The sequence below is a fragment of the Aythya ferina genome (genome assembly GCF_964211825.1).
Source record: "Aythya ferina genome assembly, chromosome: 31".
NCBI lineage: Eukaryota > Metazoa > Chordata > Aves > Anseriformes > Anatidae > Aythya > Aythya ferina.
In genome coordinates, this window is record NC_140328.1 from 1,415,210 (window position 1) to 1,435,688 (window position 20,479).

Below are 20,479 nucleotides of genomic sequence, written 5' to 3' on the forward strand. Positions count from 1 at the left end.
ACAACCTACAAATGCTGAACTTCACCTCAATGTGCTAAGCTGTCTTAGTTGCAGTGGTTGGTTGAACATGGCTGGCAGCTGAGAAGCAAACAGCTGCTCACTTGCTTTTAGGAGAGAGAATAGGAAGAACAAAAGCTGGTGAAGGATCTGGAACACAAATCCTATGAGGAACCGCTGAGGAACTGGGGTTATTTAGTCTGGAGAATCATAGAATCATAGAATATCCTGAGTTGGAAGGGACCCACAAGGATCATTGAGTCCAACTCCTGGCAACACAAGTCTACCCAAAAATTGAGACCATATGACTAAGTGCAGTCTAAATGCTTCTTAAACTCCAACAGGCTTGGTGCCATGACTATGTCCCTGGGATCGTAGTGATAAAAAACGTTTTAAAATATAAGTGAAGGTGCCCTCTTATAGATTGCAAGATCACCACCATGGATCCAAGTGGCATTCTGTTGGTCTGTTGTCTTCAAAGATGTGGTGGAGAGGGTCCCTTGTGTTTTGAAAAAGCACTGTCTTCTTATAGTTTCCCCTCATGGTCTTTTTACCTAGTTCCTAGGTAACTGCACATAGCCAGTTCATCATTATGCATATTCTTATTTCCGACTGGTTGAGACCACTGTCACTGGGCAGGGAGACCTCCAGTATCATGTACCCAGCACATCGCATACTGGCATTTTTCTCCTGCCCATGCATTCCAGTCTGTTCAGGTGCTAGGCAATCAAGAAGAGATGTCCTAGCCATATGGATACATTGCTAGGCAGAAAACTCTGCAAACAATGAGGCTGAGCACGTGTCATCTTCCACAGATATTGTATGTAACTGTGTCAAAAGACTTACAGAAGTCCAGATTGATGACATTGGTTGGTTTTACATTATCGACTGATGCAGTCACTCCATCACAGAAGGCCACCAGATTGGTCAGGCATGATTTTCCCTCGGTGAAACCGTGCTGGTTGTCTCAGATCACCTCCTTGTCTTGCATGTGCATTAACATTGCCTCCAGGAGGATCTTTTCCATGATCTTGCCAGGCACAGAGGTGAGGCTGACCAGTCTGAAGTTCCCTGGGTCTTGTTTTCTACCCTTTTTAAAAACGGGAGTGATGTTTCCCTTTTTCCAGTCACTGTGGACTTTGCCCGACTGCCAGGACTTGTCACGTATGATGGAGAGAGGCTTGGCAACTCCATCAGCCAATTCTCTCAGGATCCTGGGATGCATGTCATCAGTCCCATTGACTTGTACTTTAGTTTCATCAGGTGGTCCTGAACTTGCTCTTTGCATACAGTGGGAGGGAATTTGCTCCCACAGACCCTGCCTGGAGATCTGGGGACTTGAAAGATGTGGGAAGCCTGACTGACAGTGAAGGCTGAGGCAAAGAAATTGTTAAGTACCTCTGCCTTCTTCATGTCTGTTGTTACTGGTTCTCTGTCGTTTGTCAGAGGTAGTATGCTCTCCCTAGTTTTTCTTTTGTGGCCAATGTACCTGTACAGGCCCTTCTTGTTATTCTTTGCATCCCTTGCTGTGTTTAGTTCCATTCGTGCCTTGCCTTTCCTGTTGCCATCCCTGCACATCTGGACAGTGTTTCTGTACTCTTCCCAGGGAACATGGCCCTGTTTCCACTGTCTGTGCATTTCCTCCTCTTGCCTAAGTTTTACCAGTAGGTCCTTGTTCAGCCATGTCAGTTTCCTACCTTCCCTGTTTGATTTATTACATATGGGAATAGAGAGCTCTTGCACTCCTAGGTAAATATTCTTAGAGTTGTCAGCTCTGATCAGATCCTTGATCCCTAGGGATCCATGGGATCTCATCCACCAATACTTTGAATAGCGTGAAATTCACTCTTCTGAAGTTCAGGGTCCTGACTTTGCTCTTAGCCAGGCCCATATCCCTTGAGATCACAAACTGAACCAGGGCATAGTCACTGCAACCCAGGCTTCTGCCAGTCCTAACCTCTTTAATAAGCTCTTCCACATTGGTGAGCATCAGGCCCAGTAATACTTCTCCTCTGGTTGGTTTGTGTAATACCTGAACAAGGAAATTGTCCTCAATTGAGACAATTCTGTTGTCCTCCAGGAGTCTCTTGGATTGCTTCCTTCCTACTGTGTGGCTTTCCCAGCAGACATCTGGGTGGTTGAATTCCCCCAGGAAGATGAGAGCCTGTGAGCACAATGCTTCTTGCTGTTAGAAAAGAATGCTTTATCCACAGGCTGATTGCGCAGCCTGTAGTAGACTGCAACCACAAGGAGTCCTTTGTTGGTCTAGTCCTTGGTTATTACCCACAGGCTTTCATCCTGCTCATGGCTGTTTCACAGAGGGAACTTTTCACAATCTATCCATTTCTAAACATAGAGGGCAACACCCACACCCTTCCTTCCCCGTCTATCTCTCCTGTAAAGCTTGTCGCCTAGCATTCCAATGTTCCATCTGTGTGATTCATCCTTCCACTTTTCCGTGATAGCAATCAGATCATAGACTCCTAAACCCTCAATAATGCAGCGCAGAGTTGTTTTGTCAGAGCTTAAGCCCCCTGCCCTGAGCAGGTGAGAGCTGTGCTTGTGCTGCTGTGAGTGCTTACGGGAATGAAGGTGGAGCCAGGGGTGACAGCAGCCACCTCCTGATGGTATAAAAGCAGGGCTTAGGGAGTGCCATGACCCAGGAGCATAGCAAACAGGACAGGTGACAGGCAGGCAGTTTTCGTGGGGCAGGGAGTAGCACAGGGAGGATCCTCTCCTCCCTTTCCCACCCCTCTTTCTCTTCCTCTCCTCTCCTCTCCTCTCCTCTCCTCTCCTCTCCTCTCCTCTCCTCTCCTCTCCTCTCCTCTCCTCTCCTCTCCTCTCCTCTCCTCTCCTCTCCTCTCCTCTCCTCTCCTCTCCTCTCCTCTCCTCTCCTCTCCTCTCCTCTCCTCTCCTCTCCTCTCCTCTCCTCTCCTCTCCTCTCCTCTCCTCTCCTCTCCTCTCCTCTCCTCTCCTCTCCTCTCCTCTCCTCTCCTCTCCTCTCCTCTCCTCTCGGAACTCTGCCTCTTACAATTTAAAATTCACCATGGTGGGCACCTGTTGCAATGGCTGGTCCATGGCAGCAACCCAACCTGAGGGGAAGCGGCCTCTCTGGGCTCATGTGGGCACCCAGGTGGATCCCCTCTGAGGGGTGAAGTGGCAGTCCCGATGGGAGACTGTGGAGAGTTCCGGAATCTGGAGGCCCCCCTGGGTCCTGAGGGAAGAGAGGGCTGTTGTGGGTAGTTATATCCTTCTCAAGGAACTGTTTGAGTAGATGGCCAGGTTACAGTGAGAAATTGGCAGCCTGAGGGGCTTCTGGGAGTCTGCAAGTGAGACAGATAGGAGGTCTCAATCTGCCCCTACTGATGCCCAGCAGCCCCCTCCTAAGACCCTGCAAGGGGTAGTAGCTGATCCTGCTGTTTACCTGCAGGACAGAGGGCTTGACAGCTCACGAGATGAAAGGGGCTGGACCCTTGTCTCTGCTTGAAGCAGAAGGAGGCATCTGCCCCCAACGCCCATGGTGCCACCAACCCCCACAGTGTTCCAGAGAGAGGGAGTTAGGTGAATTTTATCAAGTAGAGACAGAGTGCTGACAGTATTAAACTAGTGGATGCTACTTAGTGTCTTTGCTAAATATTGTTCATTGTGCAAATTAATTAAAGAAAAAAGCTTTGGGCCCCTTACCAAAGTTAGTGTCTTGGTAAGAGTGTGAACCTATATTAAGAAACTGGCAGAAACTGGTGCTGCGAGTGGACAAGAGCAAAGGAGCAACTGAGTCGGTGCAGAGACAAGAGGTCAGCCAGTGGTGACGAGGAAGACTCACCAACTTTCATGCTCACAGCCCCTGGCAACCACTACCAGGAGACACTGCGCTAATGCAGACAGGAAGAGCTTATGGAAATGACTTCTTAACTAATTTTAATATGAAGCAGGGGCAGGTTATGAATATGTATAGACACATTGTGAAACTTCATGCATATGTAACTCTGCTGCATATGACCTTGGAAGTTGCTGCATCAGGCACGCACGACTTTGGTAGGACTACCCCCCGTGCTGCCCAGCGCTGAATAAACATGCCTACTTTACAATCTTACTGATTGTGGTGTCTGTTTTCTGCAAGTCATCCCTGGGTAATAGATTTGAGGCTCTCGGGCAGGAAAAGGAAAAGGATGAGGGTCTGGACAGCAGTCAGAAACCTGGGCCCCGACAAGCATGTTAAGAATGAGGGGAGTACCAAGCATAGGGAGCGGGGCCAGACAGGGCACTGCATCAAAACCAGTGCCACAAAAAAAGGGCGGAGAGTCTTAGTGACTGGAGACTTCTTGCTGGGGGGCACTGAGGCTCCATTTGCCATCCGGATAACCTCTTCAGAGAGGTGTGCTGTCTTCCCGGGGCACGTCAGAGACGTTAGGAAGACTTTGACACAGCTTGTTAAACCAGAGGACTACCAATCTCTAGTTGTCATTCAGGTTGGGTCCTGGGAAGCTGCAACAAGAAAACAACCTGGAACAACCCTGGCTGTACGTACAGACTGGGCAACGAGACGCTGGAGAGCAGCCCCGCAGAGAGGGATCTGGGGGTTGTAGTTGACAGCAAGTTGAATATGAGCCAGTAGTGTGCCCTGGCAGCCAGGAGGGCCAACCATATCCAGGGGTGCATCAAGCATGGCGTCGTTAGTTGGTTGAGGGAGGTGATTGTCCCGCTCTACTCATTGCTGGTGCAGCCTCACCTTGAGTACTGTGTGCACTTCTGGGCAACACAGTACCAAAAGGATGTAAAACTGTTAGAGATTGTCCAGAGGAGGACAACGAAGATGGTGAAGGGCCTAGAGGGAAAGATGTATGAGGAGCGGCTGAGGTCACTTGGTCTGTTCTGCTTGGAAAAGAGGAGGCTGAGAGGAGTCTACATCGCAGTCTACAGCTTCCTCAGGAGGGAGAGTGGAGGGGCAGGCACAAACCTATTCTCCTTAATCACCAGTGATAGGAATGGTGTCAAGCTGTGGCAGGGGAGGTATAGGCTAGACATCAGGAAGAGGTTCTTCACCGAGAGGGTGGTCACACACTGGAACAGGTTCCCCAGTGAAGTAGTCACTACACCAAGCTTGTCAGTGTTTAAGAAGTGTTTGGACTCTGCGCTTAGTCACATGATCTAAAATTTTGGGTAGACCTGTGTGGTGGCAGGAGTTGGACTACATCATCCTTATGGGTCCCTTCCAACTCAGGATGTTCTATGATTCTATGATCCTTATCTGAAACCTTGAGCAATTTGTGTTGTATTTTCTCCCCCTTCCTTGTTGAGGAGGGAGAGTGAGAGAGTGGCCATTGTGGAACTTGGCTGCCCACCCGAGTAAAACCACCACAATTCTGTTTTTCAATTTCATGAAGATGGTTGGATTTGTGATGCTCCCAAGGGGGTCTCCGACCATGTTGACTTTACCTTCTGCTGGGAACCAGATTTGACCAAAAGTAATCAACCTCCAGTATTCTGGCATGTGGCATCCTCAATAGATGATAAATTAGCAGCACATTGGCTCTGGTATCCTAGGAGTAGAGGCCCTCACTAGAGAGGAAGGGAAAGACATTTGCATTCTGCTGGAGGCTTCTTGGAAAACTGCACCAGGGAGACTTAGAGTGAGCGTAGCAAAATAACAGCATTCTTGAGGATGCACCCCAATGTCCTCCAGTTTTCCCTGGCTTTCCTCCCACTTCCCAGTCTGTTGAATGCTATAGGAAAGTATACATTAGTCTCTCCCATCTCCTACCCTTGGGTGAGACACTATCCGTTCCTGTTAAGTTTGCTATAAAAGTCAGGCTATTCAGGTAATAAAAGGAGATCACGATCTGACCATACTGGTGTCTGTCGTGTTTTTAGCCGTTCTTCCTGCAACAAGTTAAGTCAGTCATCACTCACTAGAAAGCGAAGCACAGCCAAACACTGTAAATCCCCCAGCATGTAAAGACTGCATACAAAAATACGGTGGATAGGACTGCCTCCTATGCTGTTTTTAAGTGAACATTGAACTATTTAGTGCAAAGCTTCAATAGGAGAAATTACAAATGCCCCAAATATTTAGCTGTGAGTAAAATTTCATCTTGGACCATTTAGATACTTAGGAATGACTGACTAATCCTTACTAACTTTTGAAGCATTTGGAACAAAATAGGAACTTTCAGAATGCAATGTCCACACCTCCAGAGCAAACTTGGATGACAAGTCAGGTAAATTGCCTTCAGGACATGCCACTGTTTCTCAACTGGTTTGAAATCGGCCTTATGTGATTAGTGCAAATTTAAGTACAGAAGTGAAGTTTGTTCTTGTGAAGTGTGTTTCAAGCTCACCAGAAAGCTTTCTTGCTCCAGAACAGTGATCTGCTTTTGTACAAATACATCTCTTGGATATTCACTTACATTTTGATTGACAGATGTGGGAAAACCATAGAGCCAGAAGGATGCAATACAAAAGGCATGTTCTTTCACCTCATTCCCTGAGGAGACATTTCACTCTTCTGCATAAATGTTCGCTATAACTGAAGTTTTTTCATGCTTAATGTTTGTCACACACAAGCAATCAGTTCTCCAGGGCGTCTTCTGATTGACTCGGTGCAGGGTTACCAGGCTGTGCCAAGTGTTTCTTATATGAGTTACCTGTCTTGTTTTGATTGAGAAGCACAACTTCAGAATTGTTTGACAGGACATCAGTTAGATCTCAGGATCTGTTACCATCATCAAAATACTACATTAAACTTAGTGGCTCAAGGTCAATCTTTGCAGAAGTGGAACCTGTTGAGAAGATGGGAATTAATTTCCCTTCCTTCATGCTGTCATCAGCAATGGTAAAAGCATGCAGAATTGTTTTCTTATGGACATTGTAAAATGACAGCTGCTTGGTGGAGATGTCCAGGAAGATCCCAATCTTTTGCAGTGTCCCAGTCACAGCCAGATGAGTTCAAGGATCCACGTAGGCCCAATACTCTTGCCCATCTACTAATCCTATGACCCAGAAACCATTATCAGGAGACAAAGTCACTGTCCCCTTGCGAGTCACAGATTCCTGGGCAACACCCAAAGTCCAGTTTCTTCTCTTTCCAACATTTACTTCCCAGTAGAATCTCCCAGATGTGTACCCTTCCTTTGCCAACACAAAAAGGTGGGAATCAAATCTCTTCTCTTTCATGGGCACCTTTCTGATCATGCCAATATCTTTCACACTTTTTCCATCTTCTGATACTTCCAGTCTGGGATGAGCCGTGTCAGCATCCAGGGAGATATCAACTGCAATGATCAAGTCATACAATAAGTAGCTGAAAACACAAGGCCTGCTTTTCTGAGACTTTATTTTCTGCATCCTCACCCATCTCTTACTTATCCTTTCTCCATCTCCACAGTCAGGTGTGCTAAACAGGCTTTTGCCTCAGGGTGCCTGTCTTATCTTCAGTCCCCTACCTCACATATGCCTCCATTCCCATCCTTGGTTCCCTGACAAAGACCAGACAGTGTGCCTGAAATGAAAGGCACTGAACCAAGGTTTCTCTGACACCAGCTTTCAGCACCAAGGAGAAGTGTGTAGGGCTGAATACCTGCTTCCTCTATTTTTGATTTTCTGTAGGGATAACCTTGGGAAAAGGATTGAGAATTGGCCATATGAATTCTCTTTGGGCAACACTGGAATCAAAACTGACTTTTATAAGAGCACTGATATGCAGTCCTACTGGCCAAAGAAGTCACTTTATGAAGCAGTTGGTGTAGTGGGTTTACGTGACAAGGTTTTGGTAGCAGGGAGCTGCAGGGGTGGCTTCTGTGAGAAGAATCCAGAAGATGCCCCATGTTAGATAAGGTCTAGTTTCAGCCAGCTCCAAAGGGACCTGCTGCTGCCCAGAGCCGAGACAATAAACAATGTTGTTAGTGTCTCTGTGAGAGCAGACACCAAGGTTAGTGCAGCAGGAGGGCAGGAGGTGCTCCAGGCATGCAGCAGAAATTCCCCTGCAGCCTGTGGAGAGGCCCCTGGTGGAGCAGGCTGTCCCCCTGCAGCCCATGGGTCCCACATGGAGCAGATCACGCTGCAGCCCATGGAGGAGACCATGGTGGAGCAGGTGGATTCTCCCTGAAGTAGTCAGTGGCCTCTAGAGAGTCCCTGCCAGAGCAGACTCCAGACCAGAACTGCAGCCCATGGAGAGGGGTGGAGAGGAGCCCATGCAGGACCAGGGCTGAGGGTGAGCTGTCACCTATGTGGGACACATGTTGGAGCAGCTTGCTCCTGATGGATGGACCCTGTGATACGGTTCCATATTGGAGCAGTTCTTGAAGAGCTGATGCCTATGGAAAGCCTGCATAGGATCAGTTTGGGAAGGATGGCAGGGAGGATCAGTTTTGGGAGGGACCCCACATTGGAGAAGGGGAAGAGAGTGACCAAGAAGGAGCAGTGGAGAAGAAGTGCTATAGACTGACTGCAACCACCATTTCCCCGTTCCCCTGTGCTGCTCAGGGGGAGGAGGTGGAAGAGGGTGGATGGGGGAAGGTGTTTCTGGTTTCTTTTCTTTGTTTCTCACTTCTATAGCTTGTTAGCAATAGGCAATAAATCTTACTGTCTCCCTCCTCTGAGTCTCTTTTGCCTGTCACAATAATTGTTGAGCAATCGCCTCATACTTATCTCAACCCTTGAGATCTTTGTGTTTTATTTTCTCCCCCTTTCCCTTTGAGGAGGGGGAGTGAGAAGGCAGTTGTGGTGGAGCTCAGCTGCCCACCTAAGTAAAGCTACCACAGTTAGTAAGATAATTGATCAACCCTGCACACAGCAGAAACACACCTGGAAATCAGTGTAAACACTCACTGTTCTGCAAGAAACGCTAAGATATAGATCCAAAGTGTCCTGTAGGTGTGTTTAAACATTCATGCGTGGGAAGAGAGACTATTAGCAATCATGGTGGAAGAAATTCAAGTGTTGCCTGTGTTGAATACAAGTATAAATTATGTATAAATTTATATACATCATCTGGAATTTGGTTTGTGTCTCATGATTATCTCATTAGTAAAGCCTGGAGGCTCTATTTTCAAACATTGCATAGTTTCTTCTCAAGAAAAGGAGAGCACCAGTCTTGGGTATTTTTTCCACATGGACTAGAATGGAAGAGTGATCTTAACTGCAGCAATGGTAAGAAGATATTTCTTTCCACAGTTTACCCAGCTTATCAGTGTACATGATAATAACTGGACAGAACTCTAGCAAGGTACAGTGGTGTGAACTAAGCTCATCTAGCTCAACTCAGATTTCAGGAATATGAAAGAGATCTTGTGGAGCAAGATCATCTCTTGACACTTCTAAACTCCAAAGTGCGCAAAAAGAGGAGTGGGAGATGAAAGTAGCCAGTACAGGCTTTCCATCCCTACTTCCCACAGCTAAAATGGCTCGAGTCAATCATGCACAGGGACTTTGACAGAACGCAACCAAAAAAAGTTATCAAACAATCCTTCCTCTGAGCATGTTGTTCTCCAAACAGCTCTGTGAGAGGGTTGGATGTGTTTCCTGAAGGCTCAGAAAATGTAGGTTCATCATCTCCTTTATGCTTACCTTTGTAGATCTGAATTATGAAAAACTCTGTGGAGAAAAAGAATATAGCAGGCAGTAAGTGGATTTATCAAGGTATGCCAGTCTACGGTGTGATAAGACACCATCCATGCTGCTGAATACAAAGACTGCTTTCTCCTGTAGTATATCCAAAGGTATTTCACCAATTATCTGCCTTAGGTGACAAGTCCCACCATCCCTGCCTTAAACGCACACATTTATCTTACCAAATTCCATCTTCAGTTGGGAAAAACAAACAAACAAAAAATAACCAAAGAAACAAACAAAAAAGAGGACTAAAAGCTGCTGAGACATAAGATGCGATTCTCATTCCTTTTCAGCTGGAAAGAAAAGGTCAAAGAACTGGCCAAACAACTGACCAAAAACATCACCTTTCACAGGGACAAACTTCCCAGGAAGGTAGTGCTTATCCCTAGAAATGTCAGGCACTCAAGCACTCACACTCCAATCACTCCTGCACTTGATCCTACAAGGATACAAAGGTGTCTTAGTCATTTCTGGACAGGAAGAAAAATGCTAGATCAACAGTGAAATATTACTGTATGGGCCACTCTATGTCATCATGCTCTGCAAGGGAGAAGGTAGGGGATTCCCACAATGCTTGGAGGGGAAACAGCCATGAAGAAAGCCCCAAGGTGTGCTCCATACATTATAACAAAATGCTTAGCAATAAAAGCTGAGATAAAGTAGGAGGAAGGAGAGACATTCATAGATATGGCATTGGTCTTCCCAAGGAAATGTTGTGTGTGACAGAGGTCTGCTTTTCTGGGAATGGCTGATCATCTACCTGCCTATCAGAAGTAGTGAATGACTTCCATTTTTTGCTTTAGTGGGCTTGCAGCTTTTGCTTTACATCTTAAATGTCTCTATCTCAATCCAAGGGTTTACACACTTTGACCTCTCCACTTCTCTCCCCCATCCAGCCGGAGGAAAGGGTGTGAGTGGTTGTGTAGTGTTTAGCTGCCCATGGATGTTTAACCCCAAGAGGGATGGAGTCATCCTTGTGGACAACCCTGCTCACCTAGTTTGCTTTCCAATGAAATCAGCTCTTCTCTGTAGGCATTCTGTGAAACTTCCAGCTGGTTCTGGAACACAGCCACCTTCTCACTCAGGATCTTCTCCGCCTCTTGCTGAGTGGATTCAAGGGCCCTTGTGGTGTTTATGTCCGCAGTCCTTTCTGCATAGAAAGAGAGGAGCCAATGGGAAAATAACACTGATTCCTGGGAAGTGGTTCCTTGTCTTTCTAATGGGGGAGGGTGTTTCCTCCTAGAAATGTTAGAGAACATGCTATTGTGATTTCAGTTTCATGGTGGACTTATCTCTAGAGTACGTTGTACCTCAGAAGGTGTCATTCTTGATTTTTTATTTTTTTTAATTTTTTTTTTCAGGAAAGGGACACTGTGGATGGCAAGATGATGTTGCAAAGAGGGAATGCACACAAGGCAGGAGTGAGCATGCTTCAGTTCCACTGTTTTGTCACCCTCATTGTGAAAAAGTTTCTTTTCATATATAAGAGGAACCTTTTTTGTTCCAGATTGCACCCAGTGTCCCTTGTCCTATCCACAATTTTGGAAGGGAGAACAGCTGTGAAGCCAACCTGAGTGGGCTAAAGGGATACTGCCTACATTATGACAGTATGCTCAGCAATAGATCTGAGATAAAAAGGAGGAAGGGGAGACATTCATAGTGATGGCATTGTTCTTCCCCAGGAAATGTTACCTGCAACGCAGCCCTGCTTTCCTGGAATGGTTGAAGCTCTGCATGCCGATCAGAAGCGGTGAATAAAGCCAACATTTTGCTTTGCTTAGGCTTGCTTGGGATTGCAGCTTTTACCTCTTAAAATCTCTCTATCTCAGTCCATGAGTTCTCTCAATTTGAGCTTTTCACTTCTCTCCCCCATCCAACTGGAGGAAAGTGATTGAGAGAATTTGCAGTATTTAGCTTCCCACTGGGGTTTAAGCACAATAAAATTGAAGGTTTGTTTAGAAATTGCACTGCTCACCTAGTTTGTTTTCCATCTCAAGCAGGCAGTCCTTGGTCCAGGACTTCTTGGCTGCCTCCAAACCTTTGGTTATTCTGCCTTCCATCTCTTCTCTGAGGATCTGAAGGTCTTGCTCTCTGGATACCTCCAGGTTCTGCAGACATACCTGCAGATTATGTAGCTTTTCTGAGATGGCCTGGAGGGAAATCTGGGTGTTGGTCTGTTCCTCCAGAGGTGGGGCTTCATTCTGTGAAACCTCCAGTTGGTTCTGCAACACTGCCATCTTCTGATCCATGATCCTCTCCATCTCTTGCCGTGAGGATTCTAGGGCCCTTGTGACGTCTATCTCCGCATTTCTTCCTACAAAAAAAAAAAAAAAAAAAAAAAAAAAAAAAAAAAAGGCTGATTGTCGAAGATGTTTCCTTGTGTCCTGGGCATTGTATTCATTTGAAAAGACAGAAAAGAGGAAATTTAGCAAAGACCTTTTCCTAAGGAAGTAAGAGAGACACAGAGTCTAATCCTCCTCTCAAAGAGAGAAGAGGTCAAGTGTGGGAAGAGAGACCTTGGAAGGTCTCCAGCAGTGTCTGCTGCTGAATCCAGGGTCTACCCTGAGGGCCGAGCAGATGTGTCTGGGCTTCTGTTGAGTGGGTTCTGAACTCTTCCAAGACAGGAGAAGTCAGGTGTGCATGTCCAGCCCTGCTGCAGTGGGGCAAGCCCACAGGCATCTGAGAGCTGAGCCAGTGTTAATCCCAATTGCAAATGAAAGGAAACTGAGGAATTCTCCAACGCATGACACTTTTTTTGTCTGTGTGCTTGTGCTTGTGTTTGTGCCTGGTTGTGTGTGGCGGAGGTGGTAGCACATTGTTCCAGCTACAGTTAGCATGGGAAGAGGAAAACAGGACCTGCAGAACTGTGAGAAGGGGACTTCCCCTCCCCGTCTCCCCTACCGACCCTTCCCTCCCCTTGTAGACTGCAAAGGAATCTCTGTGGAGATGGCAAGTAGCCCTTACATAAGGAGCAGGGCTACTGTCAAGGTGAGGACTCAGCATTGTAGAGATGGCTACTCTGTCACTCCTAGTTACCTCTTTGCAGACTTTCTGGATTTCCTTCCCCCTTGGTACACTTGGAGTAGTGCTCCTGTTCTCCCTCATGGGAATGCATTTGTCTTCCTTGTTGGAAGGATTGTTCTCCTTTAAGGGTGAAGCCTGAAAAGAAGAAAGCATAGAACCTAGGTAAACCCTCATCCACAGCCAGAAGCATCTCCTGTCCATGGTGTGAAACTACGAGGAATGAAAACAAATAAACAAGAAACCACCGCACAAACTAACAAGTGTTTTCAAGCAAAAGCAATGGCCATATGTGAGGACGCAGGTCTCAGTAATACTAGGTCATCCTTGAGCTAAGAGTGTGACTTTGGAGGCAGGTCTCCTGGGGAGGACAAAGGCAGGAAAAAACTTGCCCTCCATGCCAGGGAAGATGGGATTCAGTGCAGTCTGGCAGCTGGTCTGAGGGCTGGCCTAGCCTTGCAGAGTGTTACTATAGACACCCTTCTTAAAGACACCACGTGCTGCCCAAGAGATCTGCACGGGTTTGCAGCGTACAATAAGGAAATTATTCCAGGCCTTTGGGAGGCACGTTATGTGGGATGGTGAAAGAGACAAAGAGAAGAGGTCAGATTCACCAGGCATCTGTGCCAGGGCTACCAAAGAATTTGCCCATTGTTAGGCAGCTTCTGCTGCTGTCCAGGAATATCTGACACTTGTTGTTCACCTGTTATGCCTTCAGGAGCTAGAGCTCTTCCTTGCCTTTGGTGTTCCTTTTTCACAGGTAGTCCTTCTCTGAGGGTCTGTCATCCTCCCATGGGTGTTCTCCAGGTTCATGGTCATTCCTGACTCATGCCCACAGGAAGCTGAACACAAAGGGGGGATGCAGTTGTGTGCTCGGAACAGCTGATAGGGAAGGCTTACTGTGCTCTTTCCAAGAGGTTTCACGAGGCTGAGGTCAATCTTTAGCATGACAGACCTCCACAGGTCCCACGTATCTGTCAGTGCCTCACACCAGCTGCCAGCCAAGAAGGAGCAGCAAGTGCAAAAATACAGCCAGGAGGGGGCTGAGAATGCCCGAGCCCTCTGTGCCCACAGAGCTCGTGCTATTTGCATTGGATAGGGGAGACGTGACCTCTCCCAGAGTGTAATCAAAGAGGTGGAAATGTCTTGAGAAGCCCTTATGAAGATACCTTTTCTGAGAAAGTTCAATGTACTGGACACCTTCCCAGCTCTGAAGAATAGGTTGTGGAGCCCCACGAGGTAAGATGGGACCCTAGGAGGGAGAGGAACTGACCCAACACTGCCCTTCTAATTCATCCCAAGACAAGAGCGCTTGTCCCAGCCCCTTTGCCTCCAGACAGCATGCATGAAGCCAGGCTCCTATGTGCATGGGGAGTTGTCTTATTTCCACCTGGCACTTGCAGCTGAGGAGCTGCAAAGCTGCCACCCACAAGGGAGTTGAGGTGAAGAATATCCATTGCTTACTCTACAGCACTGTAGCTACAAGAAGGACATGGAGGTGCTTGAGCGGGTGCAGAGAAGGGCGACAAAGCTGGTGAGGGGCCTGGAGAACAAGTCCTACGAGGAGCGGCTGAGGGAGCTGGGCTTGTTCAGCCTGGAGAAGAGGAGGCTCAGGGGCGACCTTATTGCTCTTTTTAGGTACCTCAAGGGAGGCTGTAGCGAGGTGGGGGTTGGCCTGTTCTCCCACGTGCCTGGTGACAGGACGAGGGGGAATGGGCTTAAGTTGCTCCAGGGGAGTTTTAGGTTAGATGTTAGGAAGAACTTCTTCACTGAAAGGGTTGTGAGGCACTGGAACAGGCTGCCCAGGGAAGTGGTGGAGTCACCATCCCTGGAGGTCTTTAAAAGACGTTTAGATGTAGAGCTTAGGGAAATGGTTTAGTGGGGACTGTTAGCGTTAGGTCAGAGGTTGGACTCGATGACCTTGAGGTCTCTTCCAACCTAGAAATTCTGTGATTCTGTGATATGAATGTCCACCCTTACCATACAGCAGTGAAGGGAAATCTAACAACGACCTGTTCACCCCTTCACCTCCTCCCCCATCAGCAGCATCTTCCTTTGAGCCCATTGTTTGAAAGCCTTCTGCTCCCCACAACAGCAATGCTCTCTGATGGAGAAGGACATGCCTGATGTTAAAGAGGTGTGGCCCTGGGAACAAATCCATCTTTCCTGAAGGCCATGCCTTCTGGTCTGATGTGGAAGGGTTCTGTTGAAGCTTGCTCGGTGGAGTAGACCTCCACAGGGGGACACTTCTCTCCAATCCAAGATTCTCCCAAGGAGGACCATGAGCAAGAGGAATGGGATCCTGCGTACTTACTTGAAGACTCAAAATCCGTGCTAAGGTCTTGAACGCTCTGAGACATTTTCTTGCCTCCTGGACAGAATATTTAAATGAAAAGACAGAAAAGAGTAAATTTAGCAAAGACCTTTCCCTAAGGAAACACAAGAAATGATATGCACAGTTTTTGGGGAAAAAAACATCCCTTCCCAAAGTCTAAGCCTTCTGCTGTGGACTGGAAGATCTTCTGTGGGTAAGTTGCTCACAGGAGTAGAGCCCACATGGGTGCAGTTCTCTCTGCGGTCATCCATCCCACCCGGGATGTTCCCAAGGAAGACCGTGGGCAAGAGGAATGGGATCCGGCATACTTACTTGAAGGCTCAAAATTCATCCTAAGGTCTTGAACACACTGAGACATTTTCTTGCGTCCTGGGCATTGTATTCATATGAAAAGACAGAAAAGAGGAAATTTAGCAAAGACCTTTCCCTAAGGAAACACAAGAAATGATATGCACAGTTTTGGGGGAAAAAAACATCCCTTCCCAAAGTCTAAGCCTACTGACAGAGTAACTACTCTGTCACTCCTAGTTACCTCTTTGCAGACTTTCTGGATTTCCTTCCCCATTGGTCATCTTGGAGTAGTGCTCCTGTTCTCCCTCATGGGAATGCATTTGTCTTCCTTGTTGGAAGGATTGTTCTCCTATAAGTGTGAAGCCTGAAAAAAAGAAACCACCACACCATGGTAACTCGTTATCTACGAACATCTACGAATACTAGCATCTTCTCACTATTTATTCAACCTCACTGGAATTGCGTCAAACCCCATTACATCCTCCTTTCAAACAAAAACCATGGACATGTTAGAGATTGCAGATATTGCCATCACAGTCCTTCCCCGAGTGAAGAGCATGTCCCTCAAAAAAGCTCTCCTGGAAAGAATAGAGTTTGGAAATGATCTTGCCCTCCATGCCAGGGTCAATGTGATGTTGATGTGTTCACAGCCCAATCTGCTCTGCTCTGTCCTGCTGTGACCTACGGCTTGCCTAGCCTTGCATTCTGATCCACTAGACACCCATCTGCTAGTCACCATGAGTGTTCCAGGACAGCTGTATGTGTTTGCAGGGTACGATAATGAAATTCCTCCAGGCCTTTGGAAAGGGCAATGTGTGGGATGGTGAAAAGGAGAGATAAAGTGAAGAGGTTAAATTCACCAGGCACCTCTGCCAAGGCTACCAAAGAATTCCCCCTTTGTTAGGCAGCTTCTTCTGGTGTCCAGAAATATCTGACACTTGTCTTTCACCTGTTATGCCTTCAGGAGCTAGAGCTCTTCCTTGCCTTTGGTGGTTTTTTTTTGTCAGGTGGTCCTTCCCTGAGGGTCTGTCAACCCCTCATGGGATCTCTTCAGGGGTATGGTCATTCCTGACTTGTGCCCTGGGGAAGCTCAATACAGAGAGGGGATGTGGTGTGTACTCAAGATGGCAGGTAGGGAAGCCTTGCTGTGCTCTTTCCAAATGTCATGTTTTCACAAGGCTAGGGGTGGCCTTTAGCATGACAGACCTCCACAGGTTCCTTGTATTTTGACATGTCCTACCCGTCCAGAAGGAGCAGCACATGTACAAACACAGCCCACAGTGGAGCAGGTGGAGGTAGCAGACAGCCAGGGTGGCTGAGCAAGGACCTGCTGGTCAAACTGAGGTTCAGGAAGGAAATTGACATGCAGTGGAAGCAGGGACATGCAGCCTGGGAAGAGTATATGGATACGGTCTGGATGTGCAGGGATGGTATAAGGAAAGCCAAGGCACGGATGGAACTGAGCTTGGCAAGGGATGCAAAGAATATCAGGAAAGGATTCTAGAGGTACATTGCTCAGAAAAGAAAGGCCAAGGAGATTGTACTCCCTCTGATGAAGGGTGAACTGGTAATGACAGACATGGAGAAGGCTGAAGTACTCCACAACTTCTTTGCCTCAGTCTTCACTGATAGTCAGGCTTTGCACATCTCTTGTTTCCCTGAACTCACAGATGGAGGCTGAGGGAGCAAAGTCCCACCCACTGTAAGTGAAGAGCAGGTTTGAGACCACTTGATGAAACTAAATAAGTACAAGACTATGGGGCCTGATGACATGCATCCCAGGGTGCTGAGGGAACTGGCTGATGTAGTTGCCAAACCTCTCTTCATCATATTTGAAGTCCTGGCAGTCAGGTAAAGTCCACGGTGACAGGAAAAAGGGAAACATTACTCCCGTTTTCAGAAAAGGTAGAAAGGAGGACCCAGGGAACTACAGACCCATGAGCCTCACCTCTGTGCCTGTGAAGATCATGGAAAAGATCTTCCTGGAAACAATGTCAAGGCACATAAAAACAAAGATGTGATCTGAGACAGCCAGCACAGCTTCACCAAGGGCAAATTGTGCATGAGCAATTTGGTGGCTTTATATGATGGAGTGACTGCATCAGTTGACAAGGGAAGACTGATGGCATCTACCTGGACATCTGTAAGGACTTTGTCATGGTTCCACATGATTTCCTTGTCTCCAAATTGGAGAAATACTGTGGACTGTTCAGTGCATAAGTTATTGGCTTGAAGGTTACATGCAGAGAATGGTGGTCAATGGCTCAATGTCCAAGTGGAAGCCAGTGATAAGTGGTGTCCCTCAGGGATCTGTCCTGGTACTGGTCCTGGTCCTGGTATTGTTTAATATCTTTATCAACAGACATGAGGACAGACTGGGAGTAGAACACATTGGAAGCAGACCTATGTCCTTTTTTGCAAGGTGACCTTCCCCATCACATAGTGGACCTATGTTTCATCTGGTCGTCCTTTTTCTGTTCACATATTTTAAAAAGCCCTTTTTATTGTCTTCCACAGTCCTGGCCAGCTTCAACGCTAATTGGGCTTTGGCCACACAAAAGCCCTACAAAGGTGAACAGCATCCCTATAGTATTTCCATTTTTCCTGACCCTGCTTCCAGCAGCCATACACTTTCTTTTTGTGCCTAAGCTCCAGAAGAAGATCCCTGGTCAGACAAGCAAGCCTTCTGCCCCTCCTGCTTGACTTCCAATATTTTGGAATTGCCTGATCCCATGCTTTTGGAAGACAGTGCTTAAAGACTGACCAGTACTGATGGACACCAACACCTTCAAAAGCAGTTTCCCAGAGGACCTTATTAATAAGTTCCCTGAGCAGCCAGAATTCTGCTCTCCCCATATCCAGGATTCAAGTTTTGGTGGCAGTTTTCTTCCTATCACCAAAAAATTTTAAACTTAACTACTTCATGGGCACTATGACCAAGATGGCTGACAATTGCCATGTCACCCACAAGACCCTCTCTGTTCTCAAGCAACAGATCTAGGAGGGCACTATTCCTAGTTGGCTCCCTTAGCACCTGCACCAAGAAGTTATCATCTAGGTACTTTAAGAACCTCCTGGACCTGCTTGTGTCGGCTGTGTGATATTCCCAGTTAATGTCTGGCAAGTTGAAGTCCCCCATAAGGACAGGAGGAGTTGATCTTGAGGTATCTCTTAGTTCCTCAGAGAAAAAATCATTGGTGTCATCATCCTGTCTGGGAGGTCTGTAACAGGCTCCCATGACAACATCCCCTTTATTTGTTTGTCCCTTAATCCTTACCCAGAGGTACTCAACTTCGTCATCGCCAACTGCAAGCTCCACCCAGTGCAACCCCTCCTTTACATTCAGTGCCACCCCTCCCAACTCACCTGTCCTGCCTGTTCCTCCTAAAGCGCCAGTAACCATCTATTGTAGCACACCAGCCACAGGACTCATCCCACCAGGTTTTGCTTATACTGATGATATTGTAGCTCAGGGACTGGGCCAAGACTTCTAGCTTCTCTGCTTTGTTCCTCATGCTGCGTGCATTGGTGTAGAAGCACTTCAAATGTAGAAGCACTTCAAAAACTTTCCATTATCTGTCAGTGGTCATGGTCATCTGGAGAGGTCCTGGGTGATTGGAAACTTGCTAATGTGATGCCCATCTATAAGAAGAGTTGTAAGGAGGACCTGGGGAACTACGGGTCTGTCAGTCTGACCTTAGTGCCAGGAAAGGTCCTCTTGAATGCAATCATGCAGTGTATGCAGGAAAACCGAGGCATCATGCCCAATCAGCATGGGTTAACGACAGCCAAGTCCTGCATCTCCTTCTATGACCAGGTTACCTAAATGGTAGATGAGGAAAAAGCTGCTGACATAATCTACTTAGACTTCAGCAAAGACATGAATACACAGTCTCCCACAGTATTCTCCTGGAGAAACTGGCAGCCCATGGCTTGGACAGGTATATTCTTTGCTCAGTTAAAAACTGGCTGGATGGCTGGGCAAAGAGAGTGGTGGTGAATGAAGTGACATCCAGCTGGTGACCAGTCACCAGTGGTATTCCCCAGGGGTCAGAGTTGGGGCCGATCCACTTTAATATCTCTATTGATGACTTGGATAAGGGAATTGACTGCACCTTCAATAAACTTGCAGACACAAAGTTGGGAAGAATTGTTAGTATGCAAGAAGGTAAAAAGGCCCTGGGGAGGGACCCGAACAGGTTGGATTGATGTGCAGAGCCAATGGGATGAGGTCCAACATGGCTAAGTGCTGTGTCCTACACTTTGGCCACAACAACTCCTTGCAGCACTACAGGCCTGGGGAAGAGAGGCTGGAAAGTTGTGCAGAGGAAAAGGATCTGGGGATGTTGGTCAATGCTCACCTGAACATGAGCTGGCCGTGTGCCCAGGTGGCCAAGAAGGCCAATGGCTTCCTGGCTTGAATTATAGAATCATAGAATATCCTGAGTTGGAAGAGACCCACAAGGATCATCGAGTCCAAATCCTGGCTTTACATAAGTCTATCCAAAACTTCAGGTCATATGACTGAGAGCATAGTCCAAACACTTCAACAACCTCAACAGGCTTGGTGCCATGACTACGTCCCTGGGGAGCCTGTTCCAGTGTGCAATCACCCTCTCAATGAAGAACCTTTTTCTGATATCCAAACAAGAATAGTGTAGCTAGCAGGACCTGGGAGGTGATCGTCTCTGTGTATTCATAGATTCATAGAATCATTAGGGTTGGAAAAGACCTCCGGGATCATCTGGTCCAACCATCACCCTATTACCAATGTCACCCACTAAACCACATCCCTATGAGTCAAGCCCAGCCTTTCCTTAAAACACCCCCAGGGATAGTAACTCTACCACTTCCCTGGGCAACCCAATCCAATGCCTGACTACTCTTTTTGAGAATACAAAAATTGGAAATTCAGTATTCTCTGAATTTCCAATTTAAACCTCCCCTGGAGCAACTTGAGGCCATTCCTTCTAGTCCTACCATTAGTCACCTGTGAGAAGAGGCCAACTCCCAGCTCCCCACAACTTCCTTTCAAGTAGTTGTAGAGAGCAATAAGGTCTCCCTGAGCCTCCTTTTCTCCAGACTAAACAACCCCAGTTCCCTCAGCCACTCCTTATAGGACTTGTGTTCCAGGCCCTTCACCAGCTTTGTAGCCCTTCTCTGGACACATTCCAGGGCCTCAATGTCCTTCTTGTAGTGAGGGGCCCAAAACTGAATACAGTACTT

The 20,479-nt window shown here is 47.1% G+C and overlaps 2 protein-coding genes across 2 annotated transcripts in view; one reads left to right on the plus strand and one right to left on the minus strand.

Annotated features, from left to right (window-relative positions):
- The window catches only part of LOC311425503 (uncharacterized protein), a 120,245-nt gene that overhangs the window by 43,449 nt on the left and 56,317 nt on the right, over window positions 1-20,479 (plus strand). The gene's annotated exons all lie outside the window — the stretch shown is intronic.
- On the minus strand, window positions 5,839-15,614 carry LOC311425476 (uncharacterized protein). The gene is made up of 6 exons (XM_084501373.1): window positions 15,495-15,614; window positions 15,275-15,331; window positions 11,582-11,920; window positions 10,601-10,756; window positions 9,562-9,588; window positions 5,839-7,268 (listed from the first exon to the last, which is right to left on the minus strand). Exons 1-6 carry the CDS (start codon window positions 15,571-15,573, stop codon window positions 6,943-6,945), a joined length of 984 nt encoding a protein of 327 aa, XP_084357499.1. The 5' UTR covers window positions 15,574-15,614; the 3' UTR covers window positions 5,839-6,942.

Coding starts and splice junctions, on each gene's coding strand:
- LOC311425476 (XM_084501373.1), bottom strand. CDS start 15,573: ATGCATTCCCATGAGGGAGAACAGGAGCACTACTCCAAGATGACCAAT. Junction 15,332..15,494: donor TCCAGAAAGTCTGCAAAGAG/GTAACTAGGAGT, acceptor TACAATGCCCAG/GACGCAAGAAAATGTCTCAG. Junction 7,269..9,561: donor CATAATTCAGATCTACAAAG/GTAAGCATAAAG, acceptor TGATCATTGCAG/TTGATATCTCCCTGGATGCT.